This window comes from Octopus sinensis, linkage group LG7 (genome assembly GCF_006345805.1).
Source record: "Octopus sinensis linkage group LG7, ASM634580v1, whole genome shotgun sequence".
NCBI classification, from domain to species: Eukaryota; Metazoa; Mollusca; class Cephalopoda; order Octopoda; family Octopodidae; genus Octopus; species Octopus sinensis.
The window spans coordinates 89,269,708-89,297,218 of record NC_043003.1 but is presented as its reverse complement, the minus strand read 5'-3'; the positions used below and the strand labels follow the sequence as shown (position 1 = coordinate 89,297,218).

The 27,511-nt window shown below is 36.4% G+C and overlaps 2 protein-coding genes across 5 annotated transcripts in view; one reads left to right on the top strand and one right to left on the bottom strand.

The window, feature by feature from the left end:
* Nucleotides 1–821, bottom strand: part of LOC115213857 (DNA-directed RNA polymerase III subunit RPC1) — a 208,632-nt gene extending 207,811 nt beyond the window's left edge. Inside the window, exon 1 of one of the 2 annotated variants that reach the window (XM_029782797.2) lies at nucleotides 629–821. In XM_029782797.2, the coding sequence (XP_029638657.1) occupies nucleotides 629–672 (44 nt within the window). In that variant the 5' untranslated portion in view covers nucleotides 673–821. The remainder of the gene's footprint in view (nucleotides 1–628) is intronic. The other variant, XM_036504894.1, reaches the window with a different exon arrangement.
* Nucleotides 281–21,492, top strand: LOC115213858 (gamma-interferon-inducible lysosomal thiol reductase). Of its 3 annotated transcripts, none has more exons than XM_029782799.2 (7): nucleotides 281–383; nucleotides 3,399–3,547; nucleotides 9,301–9,474; nucleotides 10,722–10,796; nucleotides 14,962–15,069; nucleotides 19,533–19,745; nucleotides 21,370–21,492. In XM_029782799.2, exons 2-7 carry the CDS (start codon nucleotides 3,401–3,403, stop codon nucleotides 21,412–21,414), a joined length of 762 nt encoding a protein of 253 aa, XP_029638659.1. In that variant the 5' UTR covers nucleotides 281–383; nucleotides 3,399–3,400; the 3' UTR covers nucleotides 21,415–21,492. The 3 variants fall into 3 exon arrangements, with proteins under 3 accessions (XP_029638659.1, XP_036360788.1, XP_036360789.1); XM_036504895.1 differs by lacking the exon at nucleotides 281–383 and adding an exon at nucleotides 995–1,287; XM_036504896.1 differs by lacking the exon at nucleotides 281–383 and adding an exon at nucleotides 996–1,159.
* The last annotated feature ends 6,019 nt before the right edge of the window (nucleotides 21,493–27,511 follow it).

The following is a 27,511-nucleotide window of genomic DNA, read 5'->3' as shown; positions in this document are numbered from 1 at the left end:
GCCGAGGTAGACTGTTTTTCATCCTTTTAGAATTGATAAAATGAGTACTAATTGTGCACTGGGATCGACGTAATCGACTAGACCCCCTCCGCAAAAATTTCAGGCCCTCTGTCTATAGTAGAAGGGATTATTATTCTTAGCAATCACATTGTCAAAACCTGAGTTTTAGGATTAACTTGAGCAACATTCTTGGCAAAACCACAAAGCAATTTTGACCAGAATTTTTTCATGCACAATATGAAGACATTGCAAATGAAAGGAATCAAATGTGTTGCCCGACAAAATCCGAAAGAAATACATGTTATATATCGACTGTAAATATGGACGATGAAAATAGAAGATATAAAAACAGCGCCAGGAGACGTGGGTTCGGGGCGCACTTGGTACGTCTTGTTAACATTTATCTTTAACAAAAATAAACGTATTATTTTTATATTCTTGAATTAACAATAATCTGATTAACTAGACTTGTCAAACAGTATAAAAGAAATAGTAATTTTAATTAGAGTCAAAGAAATCTTTTTTTAAATTGTTATTGTGTTTATTTGGAGAGTAAACATCATTATACGGTGGAATTGCAATATTATAATGAAGAGTCCCAATAATGGATTTCAAATGGAAGACTTACATTTTCTTAGCCACATCGGCTTCACGAAACTGTACTTTGACCATGTTCCCTTTCAGCTTATGAAGAACCTCGAAAGGAAAAACACGAGAATAAAGAAGAGAAAAGCCGCAATTTACGCCGTCGATTAAAACATGTGTTGGAGAAATAACAACTTCCGCTTCTCGCCGGAAGTTCAAACGCTGTTTATTTCATGACTTCGGAATGGAGAGAATGTAAAGAAGGAAGAAGTCACGCGACGTTCGTTTGCTTCGATTCGTATTATTCGCGCGTCTTTTCTACTTTCTAAATAATTGAATTAAAAACTAAGTTCGATACATTTCATTAATGTTGACAATAAAATTAGAATACTTCAAAATTGTTTTAATTTTGATATAATCGACTTTGTTTCTTCATAGCCTTCGGAAAAATGCATGCTTTTCATTAAATTTTCCAGATATATTGTTCAGACAACTAGATAACGATTATATCAAAATTTGTTGTGAAAACCTTTTTCATAGATCTGGCAAAACGTATGAGGAAACAAAGGCCAAGGTGCGTGAATTACCTGTTCCCCACCCAACCATATTATTTTCACATCAAATTCCGACATTATTGCAATCCACACCATCAGAAACATAGACGAATTTTCATTTAGAAATATGGTAACCCGGGCAAAATAAGTAATGTTTGATTTCTTGTTTATTTTCTCCCTACTTGTTTGAAATCATTACATTGCAGGTATTGCATCATCAGTTTGTACTGTAGCATCCTCTTTCGAAGTAAAAATTGTTCAGTTTAGTTGTTATTGTTGAAGTTGAAAGATTTTGAAACAGTTAGGTGGCGACTAATGAAACCTATTTTTGTTGGAATATAACACATATGTATATGATATATTCATAATACAAAACCACATTAAAAATACAAACCAAAACCAGGAGAGAAAAAGTGATAAAAGAGGAACAAAGAAAGGAAAAAACACATTGATTCAATTGGTCACACACCACATGGTTCAACAGGACCTACTAACGCAAGCCAACATGCACGCGGCATTACCACAGGCAATGGTGGGGGCTGAGGCATTGGAACAGCCAAGCACCCACATGAGCCTCACCTGGAGACAGTTACTTTATTTTTCAAGAACTTTTTCCTCAACTTTGATCCAATTGTTACTATTAAAATATCTGGATAATTTTTGGTGTTTAACTATATTCTTTTCTCTATTGGATTTCCCACACTAATGTCTAATTTGATAATTTTCAATCTTCAAAAGAAAGGTCTAAATTAGAGCAAAATGAATCATGGCTAACTTCAATTTCTATTCTTTAATTGCATGGTGTGTAAATATAACGAGAAGGGGGCCACTTCAGTAGACCATGAAGAAACTATAGAGAATATTTTATATTGAAGTTTTAGATTTTGTTGAGATTAGTTAATTTCATTTCATGTGTCATTTTCCCATTCTCTTTCATTTGACTTAAATATTTAAAATTTTTGTTGCATTTCTGATTTTTCTTATGTCTAAGGATGGATATTGATGTGTACGAGTCTTTCTCCAAATGTAATTCTGAAGAATTGAAGAGGCAAATTTACTTGTCTTATTCATTTTACCCCAGCTAAATTCATCTTTTACATGCTCAAAGAGAATGGTGGTAGTATTCTGAAATAGTGTTTTTAGAGAAGGTCATTTGTTTAGCTGATATAGTTTTTGTAAGGTAGTGAACATTTGTAAATATTTTTTTTTCCTCAGAGTCAAAAATGCAGTATTCAAGAAGACCTGTACTCCACAGCAGAAGTGTTAATACTGGTCCCTCTGGTGGTAAAAAGCACTCATGGCAGTGTCACGTAAAAGTGCTTGTGCAACACCATGTAAAAGTGCCCATGCAGTGCCACATAAAAGCACCCAGCATACTCTGTAAAGCAGTAGGTGTTAGGAAGAGCATCCAGCCATAGAAACCATGCCAACACACATTGAATCTACATGTTTAGGAGGAAGGTTGTTGCATATATGGGACTTTCATGGAACTTCAGATGATCGACATACCCAGCCTTGGAAAGGCATATGCAGCCACACATTTCACACCTCTAGCACTTTAGATTCTACATAATGCATACACACACACAAGCATATTTGAAAAAATTCTTAAATTATAAATTATTAATTATATAGAAAAAACCCATCAGGTTTTCTTCCCACCACATGGTTCTAGGTTCAGTCCTACTGCATGGCTCCTTGAGCAAGTGTCTTCTACTATAGCTTTGGGCTGACCAAAGGCTTGTGAGTGGATTTGGTAGACGGAAATTGAAAGAAACTCGTCGTGTGTGTGTGTCTCCCACCGCCGCTTGGCTACCGGTGTTGGTGTGCTTACGTCCCTGTGCCTTAGCGATTCAGCAAAGGGAGTCGATAGAATAAGTTCCAGGCTTTAGAAAATTATAAGTACTGGAGTTGATTTTATTTGACTAAAATTCTTTAAGGCGGTGCCCCAGCATGGTCGTAGTTTACTGACTGAAACAAGTAAAAGATGAAAAAAAAAATACAGATCAACACAGACCGTCAGATGCGTCAATCTTTCTTTTTTTTTTTAATAAATCTTTAAATATAATTAATAATTTTAATTGAAGAAAATTTTTTTTTCAAATATTGTAACTATGTCGAGAAATGTTTCTAATAACATTTTAAAGGTACAGACACGCACACGGGTGTGTGTATGCAACTAAGAACATCATTATTATTGAAAATAAAAGCAGTTGACTTGAAGTCTTTTCCTTCTCTCATTGACCTATTTCATTTCAGTCATGGCTTTCCTTCCACTTAACATGATGATAGCTTTTATCAGTCTAATAATGCTAGCTGGTAATCTGATGTCGGAGACATTTCCAACGGACTGCAATGTGCCGCCCAGTGTTTGGTGTTCTTCGCAAGAGATAGCCGACAAATGTAAAGTAAGTGATATATGTTTATGTATGGAGAGAACAGCTGTAACATTAGTAATAGGGGAGATAAAGAGAATATTCTTAGATATTTTATTTCTGTTTTAATTAGGGATGTCGAGATGACGGAGATGCATTAAAGTTTTTGGCGTTGTCTTCTGTCTTACGTTGCATTCTTCAAATCCATTACGAACCTAACTTCCACCCGTCTGAGATGGATAACAACATGTTCGATTATGTATATAAATAAGTAATCCCTTACAAATTTGGTTGCGTGTCTAAGTAAAGAGAAATCATTTGAAACAAAAGCATTTCTATCGTTGAAATATTTTGTTTGAATGCATATTTTATTGATTAACCTCAGATCAGTCTTGAACGAGTAGACTACTGATCGAAAACGTTCGGGCCTTGAACATCCCGTCAGCTAACTGCATTACTTAATGAGTGTATGTTTTAAGACGATTAGCCAAGTTGTCTTCTTCCTGCATGAAAATATGACTATTTATCGATGCAGGTCATTTTCGTACGGATTAAAAAAAAAAACTTAGTTACATTAACATACAATGACAGGTTTAATAAGTTTGGTCGAGGCAGCTTGAGTAAAGTTGAAAAGGTTGTATTTAAAGAAAAGCTGCGAGTTGCGTAAATGGTTTCAGGATTCTTGGAAATAAATTGACAGAAGAAATAGTTTATAGTCTACGCAACTTTAATTCAACCATTACCTATTCACAATTTCATCAAGTTGTAAATAGAATACAAATGTTAGTTTGTTAGAGAATTTCTAGTTTTTGGTTACTGCTTACTACTAAGTCATGTGAAAGGAGGTAGATATAGAGATAAAGGTAGTTGTGACCTGCTGAAGGTCTCTTACTACAGACTGAGCCGAGCCATCCAAGTAGCAGACATTGAAGGGCGAGTGGACTGATCGAGTAACATCAACAGCCCTTACAAAAATGAGCGGACCCAGAGGGGCACACGTGTGGAAGAATCGACCCTGTTGTTGAGCACTCGCTTGAGACTAGAGAAATATCGTCTTCAATTAGTTTGCGATTGAGCTTTTGGCACAGTCGGAAGGGGTCTGCATGCGCAGCGTCGGTGCCGGTGGGCAACCTGAGAGAAGCGAGAGGCTAGTTGAGGAAGGGTGGCAAACACAATAAATGCGAGTTATTATTTTTTTTAGTTTGTTTTCGTTTTTCTGTGAATTTATCAGACTTTAAACTTTTCCTTGGACAAACTTTTGTTTCATTATCTTTTTCTTTTCCTTCTCATTACCCTTTTGTTTCATGTTAATCATATTTGCAGAGAGACAGATGAACGAGAAGATGTATGTTTTATTTTACATGCCTGTATCTTTCTGTAACTTCATTTCCAATTTAAAATATACAGTGTTTTTTTATTCATTTCAGTTCATATATTTTGTGTGCATAACACATAACATATTTATTGTATTGTGTCTGGGGAGAGTCATTCTCTTTTAGTGCCTTATTATTTAACACATTCACCAGATTAATTTTTTTGTGTGCTTCAGAGTGCATGTGTATACACATATGTATGTATGTATGTGTAGCATTGGTGGAATGCATCTGCACTCTCTGAGATATGCACACACAAACATGAACACACAAGCACATGGATATGCAGAATACATACATACAAACGAGCACACATGCATACATATATATATATATATGCATACACACACACATACATGCAGGGTACATACATACAAACATGTGCTTATGCATACACATATACATGCACGCACACATACATGCACACACACACATACATATGTGTATGTGCATGCACACTGACAAATGCGCACAAACAAACAGAAAAAGAATGCAGTGCCAATAACAGAGTTAACGACTATTGAAAAGGTAGCAAGACACAATGAAAATAGTAGTAAAAATAAATAAGTAAATGAGTGGAAATAAGACCAGTGAGTCTGTTAAATTAAGAAGGCACTAAAAGAGAATAATTCTCCCCAGACACAATAAAACATTAGAAAAAATATTTTGTAATGCTCATAGAGTTAAATTATTGCTTTCATACGTAGAGTAATCATTAGATTTCAAATGTGTTTTGCTGACAGTTGAGTTCTTGATAACTATATTACCTCTTAGAATGCTCCAACAAGCTGAATTTTTAGAATAGCTATTTGACCAATCTGCATGTAGCTTAAATATCACAGTTTTCCTGGTGTACCGATATTCTGTAATTTGTTTATATTCATGTTAGAGATATTTTTTAATCTACATCATTAACTGGTTGTTCTACCATGAAATACTCTCAAATATTGACCACCACATGATGAAGAAACTCAATTATTTAGTCTCAAAACATAACTCCCTCACTTCTAATGAAAGAGACTATATTACCAATTTTGAGTCAAAATCCAGCAACTTCTAGGGCTTACCTAAAATACATAAGTCAAAAGAAATGCAAAATGCTATAAAGGAACAAGGTAGTGAATACATAAAACCACTACAACCAAAAGGCCTTAAACTAAGACCCATTATAGATAGTTCAGCCTGTCCTACACATCATCTGAGCAACCTCACTGACATTTCCTAAAACCACTATGTAATCACATACCCAGTTTCATTGATTTCCTGTCACATCTGCCCAAAACAACAGAATGCAATTGGCGAGACAGGGATTGTATTATTGGAATGCTCACGAGTCCACAGACAACAAATCTGGAACACCAATGTTCACCAAATTCCATTGAGCAAACATATTGAGACTTATGATCAGAAAATGTTTCTAATCTTTTTCTTTTCCACAAACTACATAACACAAGTGAAGTTGGAAGAAAGATAGAAGAAAAACGGTTTAGCAAAATGTTCAAACCTGTTCTGAATGGAAATAACAACCAGTTAATGATGTGGATTAGAAAATATCTTTAACATATGAATATAAACAAATTACAGAAGACTCCCACCAATTGAAATAAAAATGATAAAAACCAATTAAGTTTGCTCACTCATAATACCATTACATGTAAACTGCAAGCTAATTGGTTAAAATAAAGGCAGGATCTATACCAGCAATATTGGTACACCCAGCAAACATGATGTCTAAGCTGCATACAGATTGGTCAAAACCATATTCCAAAAATTCGGCTTGTTGGAGCATTCTAAGAGGTTCCAAAAGAAAGAAGTTAGTCATTTTACTACAGTTGTCAAGAACTCAACTGTCAGTCAAATACATTTTGAAATCTGATGATTACTATAAACATATGAAAGTGCTAATAGAACTTTATGAACATTATAAAATATTTTTTTAATGTTTTACTTCAACATTGTAAAAAAAAAATATTTTTTTAGCATTTCATAATAAGAAATGTGAAAACCAGACCATGTTTTAACTTTATTCAACTGATATATTATTCTATGCACATTTACACATATATATATATATATATATATATATATATATATATATATATATATATATATATATATCATCATCATCATCATCATCATTTAACGTCCGTTTTCCATGCAAGCATGAGTTGGACGGTTCGACCGGGGTCTGGTAAGCCATGGAGGCTGCACCAGGCTCCAGTCTGATTTGGCAGTGTTTCTATAGCTGGATGCCCTTCCTAACGCCAACCACTCCGTGAGTGTAGTGGGTGCTTTTTAGGGGCCACCGGCACAGGAGCCAGCGCAGGCTGGCAAATGGCCATGATCAGTTTATGCTTTTATGTGTCACCGACACGGACGCCAGTAACTGCTACGCTTGAACAGTGCTTTTACGTGTCACCAGCACTGGTATCTTAACTACAATTACCATTCGAATTTTTTATGTTGACGAACTTGACTCAACAGGTCTCCTCAAGAACAGGGAGTCACTCTATGATCCAAGGTCAGCGCAGCAGGCTGTCCTGCAAGCATGAACTCACTTCATTTGTTGGGTCTTCAAATCCTCAAGAACAGCGAGTCACTCTACTTCATTTGTCGGGTCTTCGAAGTTACAGCATATCTCCAGAGGTCTCGGTCTTTCGTCATAGCCTCTGTGAGGCTCAAAGTATGAAGGTCATGCTTGACCACCTCGTCCCATGTCTTCCTGGGTCTGCCTCTACCCCAGGTTCCTTCAACAGTTTGGGAGTGGCACTTCTTCACACATCTCTCCTCGTCCATCCTTAGTACATGACCGTACCAACACAATCATCTCTCCTGCATGCTGCATCCAATGCTTCTTATGTCCAACATTTCTCTCAGGATACTTACACTCTGTCGTGCATGGACACTGATATTACACATCCAGCGGATCATGCTAGCTTCATTTCTTTCAAGCCTACGCATGTCCTCCGCAGTCACAGCCCACGTTTCACTGCTATGAAGCATGGCAGTTCACACACATGCATCGTACAACCTACCTTTCACTCTGAGCGAGAGACCCTTTGTCGCCAGTAGGGGGAGAAGCTTCCTAAACTTTGCCCAAGCTATTCTTATTCTAGTGGTAACGCTCTCTGAGCATCCACCCCCCACTACTAACTTGGTCACCTAGGTAGCAGAAACTATCAAATACTTCTAGTTTCTTCCCCTGGAGTGTGATGGAATCTGTTTTCTGAGTAGCAATGGTGTCAATTGCCCCTGTGCATCTGCCGCACACGAAAGCTATCTTCTCGGTTAATTTTCCTTTGATATTGCTGCACCTCTTATGTGTCCATAGCTTACACTGGGTACATCTTATGGAGTTTCTACCTACACCTTTTCTACAGATCGAGCAGGGCCACCTACCTGAAGGGGTGTGTGGTGAGTTTGCCTTCCTACTTACTAGAACTTTGGTCTTTGCTACATTGACTCTAAGGCCTTTTGATTCTAAACCTAGCTGCCACACACGAAATTTCTTCTCTAGTTCCAGTAGCAATTCTGCTACAAGGCCTAGGTCATCGGCATAGAGGAGCTCCCAGGGACAACCCATCTTAAATTCCTCTGTTATTGCCTGGAGGACTATGATGAATAGAAGGGGGCTGATATATATGTACTTGTCTTTTATGGTTGTGTAGTTTAGCAGCTTGTTTCCCAACTGAGTGGTCTTGGATACAGCCTCACTGCATGGCACCTTGGTCAGATGTCTTCTACTATAGCTGACCAAGATCTTGTGAGTGGATCTGATTGGTGGAAATTAAAAGCAGCCTCTCATGTGTGCATGTATACCCTTGTCTAGATATCACATGAAGGTTGTAAATGAACATTATCATCATGTGAATGATGTACTTCATTTCCAGTCTTCTGTGGAAAACATGTCTGGCCATGGGGAAATATTACCCTACCTGGAAACAAATGAAGGCTGACAAGAAAAAGGAGTTCCAACTGTAAAAATTTTACTTTAACAAATTCCATCTGATCCATGCAAACATGGAAAAGTGAACTTTAAATGGCAGCAGCGGCATTTGTATGATTAATTCTACAACAATCACTAGATAATGATTTCTTGCATGTAATAATGCCTTCCAAGTATAAAAATTTCTTTTATCTCATCCAAGTTTTTAATGTTTTCCTTTTCATAAGAAGAAAGTATTTGAAACATCAAGAACTATCAACAATAGAGTTAATACCATGAAACGAGGGCTAAGCACTTAAATACTCCTAAATGCTAAGTCCTTGAACACTCCTTGGGACAAATTTACATAATTTTATTTACTATTATTAGGAAACCTACAACAACTGTATTTCTTATGGTGTCCAGTTCATAATAAATTTTCTGTTTTACTTTCTTTTCATTTTATTTTTTTTTAAATAAATTTTCAGGTATTGAATCAATGTGCAGCGTGGAAGTCTCGTAATCAACTCGTTAATTTTACTCTCTATTATGAAGCCCTCTGTCCTGATTGCCAAAACTTCATCATTAAGCAGTTGTTTCCTACTTTCATAAAACTTAAATCAATTATCAACCTTGGCTTGGTGCCATATGGAAATGCTTATGTAAGTAATTTTTTGTAGATAATTCTCCTTGTTTTAAAGTTATACTTCATTTAATATTCCTTGTTATAAAATAGATATGTCTTATAACCATTAATAGGCCTTTAAAACTCACCATTAGAGATTTCATTTTCACTAAGGATGATGCAGAGGAGAAACCATTTTGTAGAAACCTATTTCCCCATCAGTTTTTAATGACAGCCAGCAAGATTATCTTTCTATCATATTTTTAAATAAGGAGTTAGCCAACCCTAACCTCAAAGTTGTATTTGTTTGGCAAGTGACTACAACTGAGATCATTTTTGGAAATGGAAGTAGTTACATCATGGAAAAGTCATTGAACCCTTTAGCATTCAGATTATTCTGTCAAATGTAATACTTATTTATTCACACCGTTTTGAATTAATTGCACATCATCTTCTAGAAAAAAGATTGCAATGATGTAAGTATTTATTTTTAGAATGACATTGTGGGGAAGGTGTGAGAAACTAGATCTGGTCAGTTTGAACAGAAACAGGTAGAAGATTGGGTTCGAGTATGGCCAGTTTAAATGCTAAAGAGGTGTCATGTATTAACACAAAAATTGTTATATTCACTATTGATTTATTTTGTGAGGCAGCAAAATCTTCATCGTCCCACTGCACATTGATACAGTTCCACTGCAAATGACCAAGTTTGCTGTTGTGTGATTAAAATTTTGACACCACAAAATAAATGAAAAGTCAATATAATAATATTGTTAACTGTATGTATATTTTCACAGATTATAAGTTTTTACCATGTACTATTAATCTGGTTGGAAGGTGATGAGCTTGGAGAATTGTTAGAGCATCAGGAAAATCAATACCTTTTGCTATTTCTTTCACATCAAGGTCCACCTTGTCTTTCATCCCTCTAAAGTTGATAAAATAAAATACCAGTCAAGTACTGGGGCTGATGGTATCAACTAACACTCTCATCTCAAAATTAGTGGAGTTGTGTATAAAATAGAAACCAAAAGTGGTAAGGTAGAAAAATTATTAAGGTATCAGAAAAAATTGTTTGTTCAGGCTCTCTACATTCTAACCCACCAAGGTCAGCTTTATTTTTCCTCCTTTCAGGGCTGATAAAATAAAGTATCAGTTTAGTACTGGGTTCAGTAGTATCACTAACCCCCATTCCCCTCAAAATTGTTTGACTTATGCCTAAATCAGAAATCATTATTAATCTGGTTGAAAGGTTTTTATTATTTTTTTTTTTTTTTTTTCCAGGAGCAGAAGGATGGTAAAAGTTGGAAATTCACTTGTCAGCATGGTGCTGAGGAATGCTCAGTGAATATTTTAGAGGTCAGTCTCATCAAATTCCTAACATATATCACTTGAACTTAGTAGGTTTACCAATTCTTTAAGACTAATGCCAAAATGTGATTTTTTTTCCTAACCATAGAAGACATTTGCTTTCATTTTATTTTGTTCAAATTATGTTTTTTAGTTTTCAATATTTTTGATCTTGAAAATGGATAAAACTTTTTCATAAATTGAAAAAAAAAATTAAAGTAAAATGAAAATTTTAACGTTTGTCAAAAAAAAAAAAAAACAAGAATTGAAAAACAGAAAAACATTCTATTACTATTCAAGTTCAAATTTCAATTCATAATTTTGAAAACTTTAATTCAGATTTCCATTTATGAAAGCATTTTAGGTTTGCCAAATTTGATTTTTCAAAGGAAAGAAAACTCAAAAAAAGAAATATAGCATATCCTACTTAACACTGTGCAAATGACTGAGTTCAGAAGGTAAAGACAGTAAACTGTGATGTAGAGGCTTACATCTTGTCACTATGGCTGTGCTGTGTCTATGGACACAGATACCTAGATCTCAGCAACTTGGCACACCTGTAATTAAGTGCTTATTTTTGATCAAAAGTAATCCATCTATGACCAACCTGTTATTATAATTATAATCAACCTGTCTTTTTATCAGACATAATATATCCAGGACTACATTATTAAAAAAAGGAAACACAGATTGAATAATGTAGTCCTAGACATACAACTTGTATCCATCTTTTTTTTTCTCAAGATGAAAACATGAGATTTGATGTAATTTCTAGCAGATCAAGCTGTAGTATAAATACTTTCTTGTTGCTTGGACATGTTAGATACCACAGAGTAAAAATAAATAATAGAAATAATTAAAAAAATAATATGTTGAGTAAAATCATGATTAACTGATCCTCTTATATTTTTTTTACCTAAAGTCAGGAACTTTTCAGCCCACCCTCATATATTGTAATAGTTTATGTTGTAGTGGTTCATATTGCAGTTGTGTATATTGTACAAAATTAACCTTGCCTCTGCTTAATGAAAATCATTGGGAATAGTCTTTTAACACCTATTTTTGTCTGCTGGTATGGGTGAGAGGAGTTTTACAGAATAGCTTATTGACACCCCTCTCGACCCTGTGCTCCCTTTCATCTTTTTATTTGAGGTTACATGACAGCAACTATGTCTTTTGTGTCTTTTATATCGAAAAAGATATCCTTTGTTGCCAATGCAAGAACAGAGCTCTGAAATTTCACCTACTAACACCACTTCTTTACTTTCACTTCTACTTTCATCACTAATTCTTAGATAAAAGAAACTACTACAACTAGCAAGAGATCTGGACAATAAAAGGATTTTGTTTAATGGAATCTCCTGTACATCTAGTGTTTGTCTAAGCTCATTATTGTTTTGTCATTCTGACCCCATGTTACCTTTTCTTTATTCATTGAACACACCAAATACATATTATTATTGTTATTATATTTCTGCTTATCACCTTTCTACAAATAATGCAAAAGCACTTTTAAGTTATCACTGGGTTTTTGTGCTTTGTGTTGCTGATTAATAATTTGGTCTTTGACCCTATTAACTCCAGTCTATCCTTCCATGGAACTTTTTCTACATCACCTGAACAGATTCTAGAATTAGATTCAGCATATGAAAGTTCCTGAGGAATTCAATTCTTCATTTATACCTCAAGAACTATGATGAAAATACAGGTCTGAGATACTGAAGAAACCAATATTATATAAATTAATTGCCTGCCCTAACCTTTTTCACATCACTATTCGATATGACTTGAAATGTCCTCATGAGACATTCATCTATATTATATTGAAAATGAACTTCACTCTTGCTTGCTTGCAATGTTACACAGCCAAACTGGTGCATAATGGGAAAATACTATGAATTAAGATTCCCCTGAAGTGTAAATACAAACGGAATAAAACAAGTTTTGCATAAATTGGACAACTGGTTTTGGCGATACTGGGGGCTTTGGAGGTATAAATACCCAAAACAGTGCATAACAGGAAAATACTCAGAAAATAAATTAATCCTGTAAAGGAAAAAAAACTCTAACCTTTCGATTAGACACATTACAATGGGTAAAAGTATTAGTGACTTTAACTTGCCAACGGAAAAATATATGAATTGTTTTTTACATTAAAAGTTTCTATTTTCACTTTTGTTAAACAGAATATTTTAATCATTTACAAATATTTTTAAGTGAAAGTGATTTTAAACATGTAAGTTATTTGTACAGTAAGTATTTATATTTTAGCTTTCTTTAAACAGACAATAGTTTAATCGTTTTAAAAATTATTTTCAAGTAAATACCATTACAAAAATTTTTTTTGGCATATTTAAAAAATATTTTAAAGTGAAAATGACTTTAAAAATAAGGTAAATATTTTGTAAAAGACCTCAGTGTGAAAACGTATCTCATCACCAAAGATTTGGCTGCTATTTCTAACATGCTCTGCTACCACGTAACAAGCTATTTGCAATAAAAGACCATAAATAGCTGTTACATGGTAGCAGGCTGAGCAAGAAATAGCAACTAAATCTTTCCTTTTCTGGAGAAAGGAGCTCTTTACGTGTGATTTCGATGTCACATTCATTGAAAGCATGCAAAATAACCTGGAAAAGAAAAAAAAACACAAAATAAAATTGTTGGTGGGAAACTGTGAGGTCCCCACAACCCCTCCTCACTTTCTTTTCTGGAAGAAAGTGGCTTGCAGTGGGTTTGGAGGTGAAATACTTTGAATGCACTCGAAAAAACCCGTGGAAAAAATTATTTCACACCAGAGGACCAATGGGTTCTTTATGAAATATTTACCCAAGATTGGGACAGGCATGTGAGTATAAGAGTTGATGAGACTGATAAAGCAAGGGCTGAGTATCCGGTGGATCAGAGGGAAAGAGACAGTAGCAGGAGAGATCAGGAATTGGACACTTGAAGAGCTGAGCATCTGGTGAAACAGAGGGAAAGAAACAAAAGCAGGAGACATCATGAATTGGATGATCATGTGAATACAAACAGAATAAACCAAGTTTTGTGTAAATCGGACCACAGGTTACTGAGATGTGCTGTTTTTTCAGGTACTTTTATAAATAGCCAAACCAGTGTATAATGGGGAAATGCTTTGAAAGTAAGGTATCGTTGAAATGTGAATACACATGGAATAACAGGAGTTTCACATAAACCAGACCATGGATTCCTGAGATATGCAGTTTTTTTGGGTACCTTGAACTACTGGTGACCCAACAGGTCACTGGTAGTCTAGTCTATTTTTGAAAATTTTGCTCTCCCACCAGACTACAGAAAGTTTTCTCAGCCTATAATCATGAAATATAGTTGAACTATTGCTCTTGTAGTTCTAAACCCTAAATAAATCCAAACAATGTTATTGAAACTACCCCCCCCCCCATCTTGCTCTAGCATCTTTACGAATCCCTTTCAACTAATCTCATACATTAATCTGAACCTTTTGTAAACTCATCTCTTTTATACAAACCTTTATTGTAGTTTATAATAACACTGCTCTGCCAGTCATTACTTAATTAATGTAGAAGCTTGTAGAGTATGAAACCTGGTACATTTAGCATCCCTGTAACTATCGTAGATGAACTTACAGCTTTTAGGTCCCTAATTTCATAATTAGTGATTTCTGTGGTAACCTTAGTAGTTACTGCCTTTGTTGGGTTCTACTCAAAGAAGATTTTCACTATATGACTCAAATTCCTTGTTGAATAACCATTAAGAAAGATGCCAATGTCATTTTGAACAGACTTCTTTCCAATGATTTAGCATAATTCAAACCTTTGGTCTTCCCAGAATATATACAAATTTTGATTCTTTTCTGTATTCCTGGCTGTCTTCTCTCTTATCCACTTGAAAGAAATCATTATTTTCAAACTCATAGCAACAAATGTAAAGTGTAAGTGATAAGCTTATAATTAATTAAGAATACTCTATAGTTTTTGTAATAAACTAAAGGTATGGTCCAGTCCTATAGTGAACTAAGAATCTAGCTCAGTTTTGATTCTTTGCTGAAGTTTTACTTCTGCTTTGTTGCTAAAATCACAATATTTATATTGTTTCATAATATCCTATTTTCTTTAGAGTTTTGTACCTAGTTGAAAGAAACCAATATTTTAAAATTGCTTTTTCTGTTTTGTAGACCTGTGCAATACACGTTTTAGAAGACCCTAACATTTATGTAAAGTTTATTTATGATTTGGAAACATGCATGTTTAAAATTCAAAAGCCAGAAAAATGTGTAAAAATGGTAAGTATTTGTAATTTTGATCTCTCAAATATATTTTTTCTAGAAACAACTTCAGTTGCAACTATCTAGATTATACTCTTAATTTCAGCACCGTTTTACCTTCTAAAAGTAGAGAGCATCCAAGTTTCTATAATATTTAGTGAATAAGTGATGTTTATTATTCCAGACAGAATGTAAGTTCATTACTCTCGGAAGGTTAGAATGGTGAACTGGCTGAATCATTACCATGCAGGACAAAATGCTCAACAGTATTTCTTCTAGCTCTTTACATTCTGAGTTCAAATGCAGCCAGGGTCAAATTTGTCTTTCATCTTTTTGGGCTCATTAAAATCAGTTGGTTCCTAGGATTGATGTAATTAGCATTTCTCTTCCCTCAAAATTATTAGCTTTCTGCCAAAATTAGAAAGAATTATTCTAGGAAAGTTTGGGCTCAGGATCAGAACCCCTATAGCAAACATCCAGATTCCTACTAAATAGATCTGGAATTTTATTTTTCATATTCTAAAAGTAATGAAAGTCCAAATGGACAGCTGGAAGTTAACCATTACAACTTTCAACCCTAAATTAGTTATTCATAATAGTTCTGATGTGCTCCCTTGCCTTTATACCATCCATTCTATATAAATTTTTCTTTCTTGTTAGAGAATCAGAAAATGTCCATATATATTAGAGCTTATATATGCAATCGCTATGGCAAGATTCAATATAGTAAATATTTTTAAAATGTGATATGTTACAGAGGGTTTTGGAGGAAATAATATAACTAACATTTCAGTTAAAGTCTTTTTGTTTTTTACTACATTTAGGTTTAGTTTTATGCAATGATTTACTAAAACTTTGTTGCTATGTTTTTACAAAGTATATATTAATGTTGTGCTAATTCAAGAGAGGTTAAACAAACAGCTAATAGTAATGTGAACAAGTAGGGTAGATAATCTGGAAAAAAAATTCATCAATTCATCAGAATTAACATGCCATTAAGGAAAAATCAGTTTGCTTATGTGGTGGGAGGTCTGGAGACAAGAGGATAGATGTGAACATTCTGTTTGATGTAGACTGTTTAGCAAGTTCCATCAAACATTTTGCATCAAAATTGAGGAATGTCTACCTGAAAGCAGACATTCTAAGAAAATACGCTGACTTTTTGAAGATAAATATATCATGGTTACATCAATTTTCAACTCCAGTATACTGATATTCTGCTGATCTGAAGAACTAACCTTGTATATCTGCATTCGTTTCTAAAATGTACAATAATATTATGCAATTTATAGTATACAAACTAGTGCAGATATGTAAAATAATTCATTATTTTCACATGATGTTGGCTGTGAAACAATCATCATCCTATGGAAATAAATAAATATATTCATCTTAGGCCTTCTGATTTTCTTTATATTCTATATACACTTTATGAAATAATTTTCACTGATTGGATATACTGGATTTCAACTGCATAGGACTCTACATTATACCTATGTATTGGTTTACTATATTGTTTGTAGCTGAGTCTACTACAGAAGCTTCTTTTGTGATTACTACTGGATTATATAAATCCATATATTGTGCATCAAATTTATATAAATGTAACGGGTGAGATTGATTTGTGAACAATATGATGTGGTGTCGAAGTCAGCAGTTGTGATGATAAAAGTTGTTATAACGCATACTGTAAGATGTGAAAGATGAACAATGCATGAAGTTTTAACCAGCCCACTTATGCGTACCTTTCCTTCAGTGGACACTAAACTCTGCCTGCGATGACCTGTCGCGGCAAGTGAAATCGAAATCAAATTCAATGACTGGCATCTGTGCTAATAGAGCGCTAAGAGTACCATACAAGCGTGATCGTTAGCAGAGCAACAAGCTGGCCTCCATGCCGATGGCACGTAAAAAGCACCATTCGAGCGTGTTCGTTACCTGCATCGCCTTACTGGCATTTGTGCTGGTGGCACATGAAAAAACATTCATGCAAGGTCGTTGCCAGTGCCACTAGACTGGCTCCTGTGCAGATGGCACAAAAAAAGAACCATTTGAGCATGGCCCTTGCCAGTACTGCCTGACTGGCCCTCATGCCGGTGGCATGTAAAATCACCCACTACACTCTCAGAGTGGTTGGCGTTAGGAAGGGCATCCAGCTGTAGAAACTCTGCCAGATCAGATTGGAGTCTGGTGCAGCCATCTGGTTCGCCAGACCTCAGTCAAATCGTCCAACCCATGCTAGCATGGAAAGCAGACGTTAAACTATGATGGTGATGATGATATATATATATATATACATACTTATACGTATATATGAAAAGGAATATCAAAAATGGGACAAGAACACAAAACATCCAGACAGACGATACAAAAGCCTTGTGAGTGGATTTGGTAGACGGAAACTGAAAGAAACCCCTCGTATGTATCTATATATATATATATATATATATATATATATGGAAAATCCAAGGAAGGGAAGACAGAGGAAAAAATATGCAGCATATTTCAATATGTGACCATGTGTTTATCGTTGGCGATTTTTTCCTCTGTCTTCCCTTCCTTGGATTTTCCTTTTTCTATGTTTCTGAAGAAGAGCTCTGCTCAATAACTTAAATCCTCCTTCTTTCTTTCCTTTCCTGAGCGTCCAAGAACACTATACTTGTTCCATGTCTTCGCATTGTTGTGTTTTCTCTTTGTTCATGTTTGGATTAACTATATATATACATGTATGTATATATATGTATATATATATATATATATATATATATATATATATATATATATATATATATACACACACACAAATTGATATCATCATCATCATTTAGTGGCCGTTGTCCATGCTAGCATTGGTTGGATGGTTTGACCAGGGCTTGCAAGCTGGAAGGCTGCACCAGATCCCAATCTGATTTGGCATGGTTTCTACAGCTGGATGCCCTTCCTAACACCAACCTCTCCAAGAGTGTAATGGGTGCTTTTACATGCCACTGGTATAGGTGCCATTTGCACAACACTGGTATCTGCTGTGACTGCAATTTTACTTGGCTTGATGGGTCTTCTTCTCAAGCATGGCATAATGCCAAAGGTCTCAGTCATTGCATCCATGAGGCCCAACACTCGAAAGGAGCTTTTCACGTGCCATAGCCCATGTTTCACTGCCGTGTAGCATAGCTGTTTGTACACTGGCATCATACAATCTGCCTTTTGCTCCAAGAAGAGGCACTTTGTTGCCAGCAGAGGTAGGAGCTCTCTGAACTTTGCCCAACCTATTCTTATTCTCACAGCTATGCTCTCGGAGCATCCACCTCCACTACTAACTTGGTCACCTAGATAACAGAAGCTACCTACTACCTCCAGCTAACCCCACTGGCAGTTGTAGTCTGTTTTCTGTACATTTTCAGTGTTTATTGTAGCTGTGCATCTTCCACACACAAAAGCTATTTTCCTCTTAACCTTTCTCTGATATTGCTGCACCTCTTACATGTCCAAAGCTTACACCAGGTACATCTTATGGAGTTTCTACATATCGAGCAGGAAATCTACCTAAAGAGATTTGTTAATTTTCTGCCTTCCTATTTACTAAGACTTTGGTTTTTGCTAGGTTAATTCTAAGACCCTTCAATTCTAGACCTTGCTTCCATATCTGGATCTTCCCTAGTTCTTGTAGTGATTCTGCTATAAGAACAAGGTCAACAGCATAGAGGAGCCCCCTGGGGCAGCCTGTCTTGAATTCCTCTGTTATTGCCTGGAGGACTATGATGAACAAGAGGGGCTGAGGACTGATACTTGGTGAACCCCAACTTGTACCCTGAATTCTTTGCTGTACTCATTGCCAGCCCTCACCTTACTGGTAGTGTCCTTGTACATGGCTTGTACAGCTCTCACTAACCACTCGTCTATCCCTAGTTTCCTCATTGACCACCAGATAAGGGATCAGATGACTCCTGTCAAAAGCTTTCTCCCTGTCAACAAAAGCCAAATACAAAGGTTTATCTTTGGCTAGGTATTTCTCCTGCATAAACCAAACAGCATCTCATCCAGCCTAACTCTCTCCCTAATTAGTTGGGCTATGACCCTCTCCATAACTTTCATCACCTGATCCAACAGTTTGATACCTCTGTAATTATTTCTAACTGAAAGCATCACTTTTACCTTTGTAACAGTTGACTATGGTGCTGCTACACCAGTCATTGGGTATGACTCCTTTGTGAACCACTTAATTTACAATACAGATGACTAGACCATAACCCACACCATCAGATGTTTGAAGCATCTCAGCAGTGATTCCTGATGGGCTGGGTGTGGGAGTGGGTGGGCTTTCCCTGTCTTCATATCCTTAATTATTTTATCAACCAAGGCATTGACTGTGAACTTGCTCTAGTCATTAGGGAAATTGATTGATTAACATTGACATGTTTGACTTTATTTTTGTGCTCATAGATGAACTAATTATATTGTTGTCACCTTTTTTTACCTTTCAGGTTATGAAACACATAAGTAAAAGAGATAACCTGATTGCATGTGCTAATGGAACAACTGGAATCTATTTAGAACACCAAATGGCATTGAAAACTAATGCTTTGCCTCTTCCACCCATGTATGTTCCTTGGGTCACTCTTAATGGTGTTCATTCAGAACATATACAAAGAAAAGCAGAAAATAATTTGACAGATTTGATCTGTGAAACATACCAAGTTAGTATTTAAAATTGCTTATCGTTTTCGTTTTCCCTTTTCTTCATTTTAAGTCAGTTAGATTGAAGGTTTGTGTCCATTTTAGACAGAAGAGTATGATTTGTGGACAGTTTGACTCTTATTTCTAGCAACTTGAGTAATTACCATTAAGAGGATGTAGACCAAAGGTCAGCAGTGAGTGAACCACTGAAGTGTTTTCTCAGGGCCTCAGACCTTTTCTTATAAAAATTTAACCCTTTTGTTGCCATATTTATGCTGAAATATATTACCTTTGTTCCAATTATTGCAAAAATAATGAAGAATTTATTAAAATAATTAAGTTGATGTCTGGAATTTAAACTAACATGAAATTTTGATGGAAGGTTTTAATTGAGATAACTTTATTTGTATCATAGAACCAGGGGCAATCTCAGGCAGGTTGGTATCAAAAGGATTAATGTATTTGTGGGCCACTGAGCAATTGATGATTTTTAGATGGTCTTCTGTGTCATGGTTTCTTTAATTTTTGTTTACATAAATATTGCCACTCATGAAAAAGTAGGTAATAGGTGATGTGTAGAGGTATTTTCATATGCAATAGATATCATATATATGTGGCCCATTGGCCACATGTAATAAAAATATGGACTGTTGGTTGTCAGTCTCTGATGTAGAAATTATTGAAAGTTGGTAATGCATACATTGAAGTAAAAATGGTAGCCTTATAAATAAATATGCTTCTTCTTTTAAAAAAACACACTAAAAACAAAAACTAGTTGTTTGGTTAAGATGCTAGGCATTAGTTCAAACTTTGCTATAACCATCAAGGCAAGAATATCACTTTGTTTACTTCTGACTAATTGGCTGACATCCAGCTTTCCAACTAATAAAGCATTTACTCCTGAATGAATTAATGAAAGATACCTCCAGCTTTCTGTCTTATAAGGCATTTACGCTTGAATAAATTAATGAAGGAAACACCCAGCTCTCTCTCTGATAAGACATTTACTCTTGAATCAGTTAAGAAGAGACATTCAGCTATCCAACAGATTTACTCCTAAATGAATTAGCAGAGAAATATCTACATAATTGTTTGACTGGCTCATTTCTAACATCTTCAGACTAGGAACCATGTAAAAAAAACCTTATAACAGGGAAAATGTGAATATCAGAGACAAGATGGTCATGGTTTGAAATAGATTGAGCTTTGTTTCAATGAACATGTTTTCTAATTTGCTAAAACCATCCCACCTGAGCCAGTTGATAGAAATAGATGGCAAGCAATATAAAGATATTTTTGTATTACTCAAAGCCAAGTTTTGAGTTCATCTTGAAACAAATTTTTGATATTAACATCTTTCTTTTCTTTCCAGACCTATATTTCAATAATTAAAATTTGTATGATTAATTAATTAATCAATTAATTAATTAAACCATTTTTTGTTGGGGAAATGAGAATTATATAAAGCAAAGTTTTCAGGTAAAAGATGTAAACCCTCTCAGACAAGGGAGATCAGTTTTAAAATGTAAAAGTAAACATTTCTCAATAGAAAATAAATTGATTTAGATTATTTTATTACATTTTCACAACAATATATTTATATTTTTATTTTTATTTAATTTTTATTTCTATCTTTTAATACAGGGCAAGGACAAGGAAAAGTACTGCCCTGGTAGAGTTATCAGCTGAAAGTAAAATAAAAATTAAAAAATAATTTATATTTTTTGTCTTTTGTAAACCAAATTTTGTTTTAAAAAACTGTTATCAGTCAAAAAAAAAAATCAATTGGAACAAAAAGAAAAAAAATTGTTGACAAAAAAAATCTTCACGGCAGTGCTCCAGCATAGCCATAGTCTAATGACTGAAACACGTGAAAAATAAAAGATAAAAGACAGGAAAATCATAGAATTAAAATTTTGTGTCCTAAATCTTTCATTTTACACCTTTGGAGGAAAATAAGAAAATAGACAAACTACCCAGAGTTTTTATTTTTTCTCACTACCTTCAAGTAAGGTAATATTTCCTCATAATCAGACATATTTTTACAGAATACTGGAAACAAAGAGCACCACTTGCATGACACTGGCACTCCTTTACAACCAGCGTGCAATGTTAAGGCAAGAAGACAGTAACACACGACAAGTTTCTTTCAGTTTTCTATATCACTTTCTCAAGGTGCCATGCAATAGGACTGAACCCAGGACATGTAGTTGAGAAGCAAACTTCTTACCACACAGCCAAACTTGCACCTATATGGCTCAACCATCATCAGTGATGACAATGGTGACATATTTATACATATATATGTATATACACATACACACACATGTACCTAAATACACACACACAGAAATGCATATATACACCAGATATATATATATACTCTTTACTCTTTACTCTTTTACTTGTTTCAGTCATTTTGACTGCGGCCATGCTGGAGCACCGCCTTTAGTCGAGCAAGAATCGACCCCGGGACTTATTCTTTGTAAGCCCAGTACTTATTCTATCGGTTTTTTTTGCCGAACCGCTAAGTGACGGGGACGTAAACACACCAGCTTCGCTTGTCAAGCAATGCTAGGGGGACAAACACAGACACACAAACACACACATATATACGACAGGCTTCTTTCAGTTTCCGTCTACCAAATCCACTCACAAGGCATTGGTCGGCCCGGGGCTATAGCAGAAGACACTTGCCCAAGATGCCACGCAGTGGGACTGAACCCGGAACCATGTGGTTGGTTAGCAAGCTACTTACCACACAGCCACTCCTGCACCTATATATATATATATATATCTACTCCACCTTCGAAACGTGGAGTAGATGAAACAAAGGCGACTGAAGAAGGGGAATTTTCCTTGTTTTGTATGTCTTGTACTCTATTTTTTCGTTGTTTAAGAAAAATGTCTATTTCCTTGGTTTTGTGTTTATGTTTTCGTTTCTCATTGTGTTCAACGTTTTTTTGGTGTCCTGTACCCATATATGCATGTATACGAGGGGCGTTCAATAAGTAATGTCCCTGACCCACTTCCCATAGCAGTAGAGCAACGAAACTTGGCACAGTTATTAGTCTTTTTCTACATAGGAACCACCCAGAGTTACGCATTTCTCCCATCGTTTGATGCGGCTCTGGAGACCGTTTTTGTAGAAGAACCCAGCTTGGTCCTCCAACCTCAACGTGACTTCAGAAATCAAGGCTGCATCATCTGGGAAACGCTTTCCTTTCAAAAACAACTTCATGATTGGGAAGAGGTGAAAATCAGAGGGTGCAAGGTCAGGAAAGTAGGGGGAATGGGGAGGAGTTCATAGCCATACGCCTGTGCTTCTGATCTGGCGACAAGCGAGTTGTGGACCGGAGCGTTGTCCTGCAGGAGGAGGATGCCTTTGTTGATCTTGCCCCGCCTCTTGATTTTGATAACTTCTCTTAATTTCTTCAAAAGTGAAGCATAATAGGCTCCTGCAATTGTGGTACCCTTTGCCAGGAAATCTGTCATCACTACTCCGTCCTGGTCCCAGAAGACTGTGAGCATGACCTTGCCAGCGGAGGGCTGCACCCTTGCCTTCTTTGGAGGGGGTGAGTTACGGTGCTTCCTCTTCATTGACTGGGATTTGGTCTCTGGATCATCGTGATGGACCCAATTTCATCCTGTGTAATCAGTCTTTTGAAAAATTTTGACTCATCTTCTTGGCACATCTCCAAATTCACCCTCGAGCACTCGACGCGTTCTTGCTTCTGGAAAGGTGTGAGCAACCTGGGAATCCATCTGGCAGACACCTTTTGCATATGCAAATGGTCATGAATGATAGTTTCCACAGACCCGGTACTAATCTTGACCTCATGGGCTATTTGGCGAATAATTATGCGTCGATCTTCCAAAATGGCAGCCTCAACTTGACGGACAGATGCCTCATCAATGGCAGAAGGGGGCGACCAGATCTGGGAGCTGTTTCCACAGAGTTCCGACCATGTTTGAATTCACGATGCCAGCGTTTTACAAGGTCATATGATGAGGCATCATCACCATAAGTTACTTTCATTTCATCAAAAGTCTCCCGTGGTGTGCGTCCTTTCAAATACAAAAACCGGATCACTGCTTGACACTCAACAGGATCCATTTCACACTTGACTCAGTTCAAACGCCTGTAAATCAGAAACCACAATTAATTCAGAGCTGTAATTTGCCACTTACTCTATAGAGATATAAATGATTGCACATGCAATCAAACAACTGCAAGTGGGTCAGAGGCATTACTTATTGAACGTCCCTCGTATATACATGTAGGGGTAGGTATGTACATATATGTATGTATATGTGCATATGTTTTATTTATTTATTAATTTATTATATATATATATATATTATTTCAAACAGTCTGATTCCGTTCTGTACTACTTCAAACTTCCATAGGACTCTAACAGGAGTCTCACTCCTTCAGGCCTGAAGGAGTTGAGCTTCTGTTAGGGGCCCACAAAGTAGCACAGAACTGAATCCAACTGTTTTAAATACATGTAGCACCTATGAAATGTATTGAGTGTTCTTTTCTTTTGTTTGTCCACTCATTCATGTGTGTGTGTGTGTGTATATATATAATGTTGAAAGATTTAAAAGGACAAACAATGCAAATGGATTTTAAGATGAGGTAACGTAAACTGAAAGTAAGTTACCTGGTAATCTTTGGTCTTATACGTATCTTATATTGGATACATATAAGACCAAACATTACCAGGTAACTTACTTTTAGTTTACGTTACCTCATCTTAAAATCTATTTGCATTGTTTGGCCTTTTAAATCTTTCAACATTATATTCCATATACAATGCTTCAAGCAAGCTATAAAATCTTATATATATATGTCATCATCATCATCATCATTTAGTGTCCGCTTTCCATGCTAGCTTGGGTTGGACGGTTCAACTGGGGTCTGGGAAGCCAGAAGGCTGCATCAGGCCCAGTCTGATCTGGCAGTGTTTCTACGGCTGGATGCCCTTCCTAACGCCAACCACTCCGTGAGTGTAGTGGGTGCTTTTTACGTGCTACCCGCACAGGTGCCTGACGGGGCTGGCAAACTGCCACGGACGGATGGTGCTTTTTACGTGCCACCAGCACAGGGGCCAGGCGAGGCTGGCAATGGCCAGGAACGGATGGTGCTTTTTATGTGCCACTGGCACGGAGGCCAGTCAGGGCGGCGCTGGCAACGGCCATGATCGGATGGTTCGCTTACTTGTCACCGGCACTGGTATCACAGCTGCCATCTCCATTAATGTTGATCGACTTCGATTTTGGTTCTGCTTTCTGATATCTGATTTGATTTGATTTGATTTTGATTTTGATATATATATATATATATATATATATATATATATAGCTTTCGTATGCGACAGATGAACAGGGTCAATAGACACCATAGATATTCAGAAAACAGATTCCATCACACTTGAGGGTGAGAAACTAGAAGTAGTTGATATTTTCCACTACCTGGGTGACCAAGTTAGTAGTGGGGGTGGATGCTCTGAGAGTGTTACCACCAGAATAAGAATAGCCTGGGTAAAGTTTAGAAAGCTTCTACCCCTACTGGTGACAAAGGGTCTCTCACTCAGAGTGAAAGGTAGATTGTATGATGCATGTGTGCGAACTACCATGCTTCACGGTAGGGTTAGGGTTAGGGTGGTACAGATCAAGCAGGGCCATCTACCTGAAGGGATTTGTGGTTTGCCTGCCTTCCTATTAGGACCTTGGTTTTAGCTAGGTTGATTCTAAGGCTACTCGATTCTAATCCATGTTTCCACACCTGAAACTTGTCCTCTAGTTCTGATAGTGACTCAGCAATTAGAGCAAGGTCGTCAGCATAGAGGAGCTCCCAGGGGCATCCTGACTTGAATTCCTCTGTCATTGCCTGGAGGACTATGATAAATAAAAGGGGGCTGAGGACTGAACCTTGGTGGACCCCTACCTCTACCTTGAATTCTTTGCTGTGCTCGTTGCCAACCCTCATCTTACTGACAGCATCCCTGTACATGGCTTGCACATCTCTCACTAACCGTTCATCTATCCCTAGTTTCCTCATTGACCACCAGGTCAGGAGTGTACTGCAAACTGACAAATTTAGACGAGAGCATCTTCTGGATATGTATTCCTTTGGTGGAGGTATATAAAAAAAATCGAGTAGGGGAATCTGAGTGTGTGCGCTAGTTTATATAGGGTGGTGGTGGTGATGGTGGAAGAAGTCTTGGTGAAGCGAGTGGTAATCGACAGAGAGAGACAGACAGACAGACAGACAGATAGAGAGAGAGAGGGGCTAGTGATCAGGACACGAGGAAGAAAAATATTCTTTTGGGATTTGTGTAGCATAATGACAAAACTTCTTATCTGAGCATCTTCTGGGATTCGTATTCTTCGGCAGAGATGTGTACATATGTGTGTGTATATATGCATATATATATATATATATATATATATATATATATATGCAGGTAGGCAGGCAGGCAGGCAGGCAGGTAGCTAGGTAGGTAGAGAGATAGATAGAGAGAGAGAGAGAGACAGACAGACAGATAGATAGATAGATAGATATAAATTTATTACACACACACATATAGTATAAAAGGGTTAAATTATTCTGGTGGACGCTGTATTATCTCACAAATTGGTATAGATGCCAGCTATCCACAATGGTCCAATTATATCATACTCAAGCTAAAAGAGATACTGGTACTGGTAAGCTTTACTTGGGTAGTTCCGTGTTCCTCTTCAGAACTGAAAATATTCTGGTTCTATATTTAAGAGATGAGGAATTATGTACATTATTTACATTATGAAGAAGAGAGAGGATGAAACCAATAAACTGTCCACGGTCTGTCTACCCTATGTGAAAGGCCTCTCCGGAAAGATTCAAAAGATATTCGGCCCATATGACATCAGGACAGTATTCAAAAGTAATACAACACTTTGCAAATATCTCCTTCGAGTAAAACCACCAATAGAAGAGAATATGACCAAAGACTGCATGTACTCCATCCCATGCAACTGTAGTAGGTTATACCAAGGCGAAACATGCCGCCCCCTCAAAATAAGGGTAGAGGAACATCGCAAAGCTGTGACATGAGGAGATATTGATAAATCAGGTATAGCTGATCATGTATGGAAAAATGGAGACCACTTCCCCCTGTGGGATGAAGTTAAAATAATAGACAGAGAACACCACTGGAAAATATGGAAACTAAAAGAAGCAGTACATATGCTAGGACACAACAACCTCCTAAGCAGACTGAGTGCAGATATGAGCAGCATATGGGTACTGGTATTAAGGAAGGATAGGAAAAGATTAGATTTATAAGCCCTACAATTCACTCCATAATTGTCCATGGGCATATGGCATAGTGGTTAAGAGCGCGGGCTACTAACCCCAAAATTCCGAGTTTGAAACAACAACAACACCTTAGGAATGAGAACCGAGGTTCGAAATTTCCCCAAGACATCTGATGAAAGCTGGAGGGTATATCAGCTGAAATGTTGTGTTAACAACAAACAAGATGAGGACAAATATTTGTCAATTGTAAATAATGTAAATAATGTGAAAATATTCTGTAGAGTATACAATTGATAATGAAAGGAGAGTGGACATTTATTCACATCCAAAACTGTTTCATTAAAAAGTTTTCTACAGCATAAATAACACCGACCTACATATATTTTAGAAATATAGGACTTTCTATATCAATAGAAGAGGAGCGTAACTCAGTTAACTTTCTTGACGTTAATTTAGATCTATGCACAGGCATTTACAGGC